The 7,173-nt window shown below is 42.3% G+C and overlaps 1 protein-coding gene across 1 annotated transcript in view; it reads right to left on the bottom strand.

Moving 5' to 3' along the window:
* The window catches only part of MSRB2 (methionine sulfoxide reductase B2), a 14,012-nt gene extending 7,500 nt beyond the window's left edge, over nt 1-6,512 (bottom strand). Inside the window, exons 1-2 of the mRNA XM_005865895.2 lie at nt 6,392-6,512; nt 1,486-1,562 (exon numbers count right to left, since the gene is read on the bottom strand). Coding sequence (XP_005865957.2) covers nt 1,486-1,523 — 38 coding nt within the window. The 5' untranslated portion in view covers nt 1,524-1,562; nt 6,392-6,512. The remainder of the gene's footprint in view (nt 1-1,485; nt 1,563-6,391) is intronic.
* Between the last annotated feature and the right edge of the window lie 661 nt (nt 6,513-7,173).

Here is a 7,173-nt window from a genome sequence, read left to right on the forward strand (position 1 = left end):
GGAGGGGGAGGAGAATGTTCTTACAAGGATGGCTTCTAATCTTTTGTCTTCACCCTGGCCAGTTTGGCTCAGTGGCTAGAGTGTCAGCCCATGGACTGAAGGATCTTGGGTTGGATTCCAGTCCAGGGCACATACCTCGGTTGCAGGTTCCATCCCTGGCCCTCGGGGCATGTGTGGGAAGCAACCAGTCAATGTAGCTCTATCACATTGTTTTTTTTCCTGTCTTTCCCCCTCCCTTCTACTCACTCTAAAAATCAACAGAAAAAATATCCTCAAGTGAGGATTAACAACAAAATAATAATAATAGTAATAATAACCTTTTGTCTTCACAGTCCAAAGACAGAAACAGAACATCTGTCTCTTCCATACAGTAAGAAAGCAGTCCTTGATACTTTTACAACATGGTTCTTTGGCTTAAAGCAGGTTGGCCCTCTCATGGTCCTACTCCTCCTCTTTAATGGGACTAAAGGTCATGGCATAATTAATGTCTCAGAATACGCACATTTTACTGTGTCAAAATTAACCTTTGTCTCTTAGTTGTCCCAGGCCATCCCAGGCTGACTGCCATTTTAGACATCTCCTCACGGGCTACTGACAGAAGGAATGAAACCAGGCAAAGGCCTGCCTTCCATGAGCATGAAGGAAAATCAATCTTAATTGTTCCTCATTCTTGAAGGCGGGTCTGGCTTTCCCAATTCAGCTCACATTAGCAGGAAAACCCAGTCTGCTCACAGCCCAAAGGACAGAATGAAGCACTGCCTAATGGAAGACTCACAGAACTGGCTTGATTTATATTTTATTCTAAACCAATTTAGGGTTGATGCAAAAAGAAAACAACATCTTTGAAGTTCTGAAAAACAAGACTTCAAAGATGTTTTCCTTTCTTCTCCATTGAGTCTTCTTTTTTTTAGACTGTTTCCTGCATGTCTAAACAAAAAAGTCTTTGTTGAGAGATTTCAGATCCTGATTGACTTAAAAGAGGCTTTGAAATCAAGGGACAATTAAATTTACTTTCAGCTACATAGAGGAGGGATGGTATTCACTACTGTCAAGCATTGTGGGGAATCTGTCCTCATAAAATTCTACATTTCCTAAATTGAATTATAAACCCATTTTCCCTGGGAGAGATATAGTTTTAATCACATGGCCAAGCAAATGCTATTATGGTTTAGATTTCTTTAAATACTTTCCCAGGAAAAACTACTAATAGCTTTCTCTGAAGGTGCCCACCAAGACTTACTTATCTTGCTATTTCTTGAGGATACAGAAAGAAAGAACATAGGCTAAGAAGTCTTGTTTACTGCTCTAAATGCTAGAAATAATTAAGACAAGCAAGTATCTTATACAAATAGCTCTCCTTATAGCAACCATGCCAGATGAGAAGGACAATTAAAAACAACACGAGTGCGTTTTTATCCAAGGCCTCAAAGGAGGCAGAGCTTAGAAGTCTGTTATCCTTCAGAATCGCTTGGTCTTTGATCTCACCTGAAGAGCGGGCTGTCGCAGCACACACAGTGATACATTCCTGGTGCCTTGTTATTCAGGTAGATCCCACTGAAAGGCTGAAAGGCAATCCGATACATCGTGTTAGGTTTCTCATAACACCAACAGGCGATAATACAATAGATTTAAATCCAAGATGAAGTCCCCAAATAAAGGACTTTTGGTACTAATTTGACAAAGTGCAAATATCACCAGAGAGATTACCACACACCCAATGAAGCAGCCTGTGGGCTTCTTTACAACCCAGACTTTAATTGTGCCAAATATTCAAATTATTGACATTCATCATGCCCTGTATTTACATAGCACCTTTCCTCCGGGAACATCAAAGTCCATGAAAAGGGGAGAGAACAGTCCTCTGGATTGTGTAAGATTTCAGTCTCCATTTGAAAAGAGTCAATACAACAGGAATCTAGCTTTCTGTCGAAAACGCTTTGAAATCTCCAATTAAAGACAGAATATAATTACATAAAAAGTATCGCTCAGTGAGATCAGGATCGTGCCTTTAATATGCTTCACATAGTGTTCAGGACACTGCATACTTAATAAACGTTAAATAACGAGTTAAGTTCTCCCAGTGCCTAAGTGACGACTTAGATGGAATTACTATGCTCACTGCGGCTTCAGAATTTGCAGGTTTTCAAAGATTAAGAGCAGGGGTCCTCAAACTTTCTAAACAGGGGGCCAGTTCACTGTCCCTCAGACCGTTGGAGGGCTGGACTATAGTTTAAAAAAAAACTATGAACAAATTCCTATGCACACTGCACATATCTTATTTTGAAGTAAAAAAACAAAACGGGAGCAAATACAATATTTGTATTTGCATGTGGCCCGCGGGCCATAGTTTGAGGACCCCTGATTAAGAGGAACACAGAGACTTGAAGCAATGAGTGAGCTGAGTCAATGTTTTATTAAATGTTATTTTACAAACTGAATCTCATTGGTTTTAAAAAAAAAGATAATTTTTGTCCAATTCTTTTTGTCAAAGAAAATTAAAGAAAAAGTAACCCTTTCATTAGCCAACTATGAACCAGTCTCATTTTGTGGGATGGAAGAGAAGCGGAAGTACAGAATGGCTCAATGAGCCACAGAACTGACTCAGGAAATATGTTGGACTCTTCTGGACACTCTCGATTTCTCAACTCAACAAGTTCACAGGTTAAACATTCAAATTCCCTGGAGTGGTATTAACAGCGCATTTCCAGGGAGCTAAATAATGGACGATTTCAAATTAACCTACTGAGCCTACCATCTGGCCACACTTGGATGTTTTCCCTCTTTAAAGACCCTAAACGTAGCTGAAGAAATCTGAACAGTAGTGAGCTGGTGGCTCTATGGCCCATCCCCCTGAACACTTGCTCCCAACATCGGTATGAATGAGCATCTATCATGAGGAGGAACTTTCACATACCTCCCACTGGGGCTGATGAGAAACACAAGCCCAAGGGCTTCCAATCCTAAAGCTGATCCAGAAAAAACCTACTCATAGGATCCAGACAACCTGATAACATTAAAAATATAATTTTGACATTGCATTATTACAGGGGCCAGCTGGACAGAGAAAGTAACAAAGAACTGGTATTATAGTTTTTTTAAAAAAAAAAATGAAATAAAAAGGAAGCCCCAGCTGACATATTAGATGAAATGACATCTCTGAGCTACCTCCCTGCCTGATTTCCTGATGTCTCCCTCTCCCTTCCCCAATTTCATACGAATCATAGCTCTTATTTAGGGCTAAACTCAGTTTCCATCTCAATTGTTCATACTCGTGTTCATACTTGGAAACCTAGTATGTGTCCAGTGGAAACTTAAACGGGGTGTGCACACTGGGTGTGCACATGAAGAAGGGGTTGGAGCAGGGGAAGAACACATCGGAGGCAAAGAATAATCAAACAGCCACTAATACAGGCCTGTATTTAGCTGTGGCAGGAGCAGTGGCAATGAAAAGAAGAGGATAAATTCAAGAATTATTTCGGAGAGAGAACTGAACGACTGTATGGGGAAGGGGACAGGGTCAGAGAAGGCATGACTCTCAAGATACCCCTGGGGTTTTCAAGGTCTGTGCTATGGACGGAATGTTTGTAGAAGCCTAATCTCCAATGTGATGGTATTTGGAGGTGGGACCTTTGGAAGGTGACTAGGTCATGAGGGTGGAGCCCTCATGAATGGGACGGTGCCGTTGTAAGAAGAGACACGAGAGAGAAACTGCTCTCTTTCTCCATCATGTGAGGATACAGCAAGAAGGCGGCCATCTGTAAACCAGGAGGAAAGCTTTCTCCAGTCATTGACTTGCCAGCTCCTCGATCTTGGACTTTCTAGCCTCCGGAACAGTGAGAAATAAATGTTTGTTGTCTACGCCCTCCAGTCTATAGTATTCTGCTACAGCAGCTCAAACTGACTAAGACAGACTATCTGGACCAATGGGTGTTCTCCCTTCTTTGATCTTGTCAATACAACATACCTGTTGGAAACAGATAACACCCTGAAAAGGGATGATTTGCAGATAATTTAATACAGAACTATTCAAAAACTATTTCCACAAGGCGAATGGAAATCAACAAGGGAGGGTAAGCACCCCTGGGCCAATGACCATAAGAACACACCACCCCCTCCTAGGCCTGTTGGACAAAGGCAGGGGCAGTTAGCAGAACCTGTGACACAGCAGCTGTAGGTGAGGGCTGCCTGTGCAGCTGCAATCTGGACACAGAAAGTGGCAGGTAATACACTTTTTAAAAAATTGAAATAAAAAGGAAGCCCCAGCTAACATATTAGATGAAATGACATCTCTGAGCTACCTCCCTGCCTGATTTCCTGATGTCTCCCTCTCCCTTCCCCAATTTCATACAGCCCTAGCTCTTACTTAGGGCTAAACTCAGCTTCCATCTCAATTGTTCATACCGGAGGAACACAGTTCCAGGGAAGACTGTGGTTCCCGACCTCTCTATTCTGCCACCTGATCTCCTGGCATCTCCCATTGGTCAAACTCAATCAGTAGCCAGAGGGCAAGGGAGATGGTTACTCTTCTCAGGGATCAGAGCAGGTAAAGCAAGTGGAGAGCAGATCTGGGGGGCAGACAGAGGCCTGCATAAAGCCTAACTTCTATTGATATCTGACTTTTAGTTATTGCTCAACCGCACTGTAAACTCCCTCACCATACCTAGCAGAGTGCTGGCACATTACTGCTGCCCAATAAAAACATGTGGAACTCATTGTTAATTTTGAGTCACCAAATAGAAAGCTTAGATGTTTTACTTCTCTTTCCTTAGGCCCATGAAGCCAACAAAAGCTTAAATTCTAAAAAGTTAAATGTGACAATGGATCAAGTGAAAAGGATTTATAACATTAGTTAAAAATAATGGATGAGGCTCATTTTGTAAAATGGCCAAATGCACAGAATATAATGTACCATCTGTCTGAGAATCCCACAGATTTATTCTCCTCAACATCTGGCAGCTCATCTCCAGGCTCTGTATACTTACCAAACTCCGCCTGAGAGCAGGGCTGGCTTAGACTATTCTGGGAATATACACTACTATACAGAGCACCACGTATGGCTCCCTTAAGCCATCTGCAATAATGGTGAATATAGTCTCTTTCTCAGTAAAGGATTTATTAAAATGCCGCCCACAGGAAGTTTTCAAAAATACCAGTCTTTCATGAAAATCTATTGGGATCTGCTGGCCTGTCTTATGACTGCAGCATAGGAGAAGTTGAGGGTGAGACCATGATTATAAGGCCACATGCAACTGGAGAGCTACTTGAACTTTTGCAGGGACTGCTAAGGTAAAGATATAAATACTCTACAACTTTGCAAAACCACTGTGCTGTGGTCCTCTATGGGGTCTGCTTCACAAATGAAAGCATCTAATAACAAGTTCAATAATTATATTCCAGTGCCCATATTTGGGTCTCAGACAGACCACTTATTAAGAAATGCAGGGCTGTAAAAATGATACTTTCATGAGGAACCACTCAGGACTGTTCTCTCAGGAAATGAATAAAGGTGAGATTGTTGAATACAGTGTAAATAATGTTTCCACCTCTTAGTCTTCAGTCATTTAACATTCAGAAAATTTATTTTTTATTGCCAGACACCATGTTTTGTGCTAGGAATACATCAATGATGGACAATGCTATGAAGGAAAAGGGCTGTTTAAAGCAAACCCAGCTTGGGGCTGAGAAAAGGCTTCTCTAAGGAAATGAAATATGGGTTGAGAGCTGAAATATAGGTCTGAATGAATTGGGGGGCCGGGGGTGATGAGCAAGGAGAACACAGGTACAAGGGCCCTAGGAGAGAAGTGAGCCCAGGGCATTTGAGAGGTGAAAGGACAGTGTGGTTAAAGTGCAGAGATCGAGAGGTAAAAAGGCAGGATTTGAGGATGGGGATGGGAGGTAGGGGCCAGATCCCTTAGGTCCTTGTTATCTATTTAAACACTTTTCTCTTTGCCTTCAAAGCAGTGGGAGCCACGGAAGGATTTTGAGCAGGGGAGCGATGTGGTCAGATTTGCCTTTTGAAAAGATCTTTGGCGGCCCTGTGGGGAATGGCTAGATGAGCAGCAAGAATGGCTGTGAGTAGAACAGTTGGAGGCTACTACAGTCTGACCAGCGAGAGAGGGTGGGAACCTGGGCCAGCATGGCAGCAAGAGCAGTGGACAGCAGGAGAGTGAGTGGGAGGTAATTTGGGAGGCAGAAGAGATGGAGGGTGGAGAGTGACATGGCCCAGGGAAGGTGTCTGGTTTCTACAACTGGGTGGACAGCAATGGCCTGAGAACAAGGAAGGGCCCGGATCTGTCGAGTAGATGATGATGAGTTAGGTTTTGTGATTAGGTCTATCCCAATCCTGATCCCCAGGCCTGCAAGCAGAAAACTGTCCGCCCGTTTAGCTTACCGGTTCAGTTCCTTTTTCTCTGGTGACATAGAACTGCTCAGGAGTCAGCTTCTTTCGCCACTCACTCTTGGTGAGAGATGGCTCACGCTTTGTAAGAGACCCTGTATTGTTAAATAAGATTTATTTTTTATTAAGACAAAAGGGCATAATAACCTTTTCTTCCTCAGCCTGTCTCCTAAAGGGCACTATCCCCCAGCAGAATAAGTCCGTCCCTTCCCCTCTCCCACTCCTTCATTCTTCAGGGACCAGAAAGCTCTGGTACAAAATGCTTTAATTGAGTCATTAGTTTAATAAGAAATGAGTAATAAGTAGAGAGCCCGTTTTCTAGTCCCCCTAGAGCACAGAAGATAAAGAGGCAGCTGAAATATGAAATAATGCCAAATAAATTCTCCTCAGGTACCTAAGGGTAGAAATTGATCCTTCTTCCATTACTTATGTTCAAAGGAGAAGTTTCTGTCAGGATACATCTGGGAGTAGTTGAATGATTGGAGAGAAAAGAACGTTGAGCTAGTGGATTATTAAACTCCTTTCCCTTGCGGGTTTATAAAGATATCTCTGACTTTGTTTGGCAAGGGAGGTCTTTATTAAAAAACCTTTTTGTGAGGAAAAAAGACTGCTATAGCATATACTCCTGAAAGGGAAACTGAGACCCACCATAATCTATTCTAATGCTTCATGGTTTCTGTTCACATTTTGTTCCTTCTACTCTCTCTGGCTTCTACTTCTATCCCTATGGAAATACAGCTCATTAACACGTAATTTTTCAGGAACCCAGCTCTTGG

This window comes from Myotis brandtii, unplaced genomic scaffold (assembly GCF_000412655.1).
Source record: "Myotis brandtii unplaced genomic scaffold, ASM41265v1 scaffold215, whole genome shotgun sequence".
NCBI lineage: Eukaryota > Metazoa > Chordata > Mammalia > Chiroptera > Vespertilionidae > Myotis > Myotis brandtii.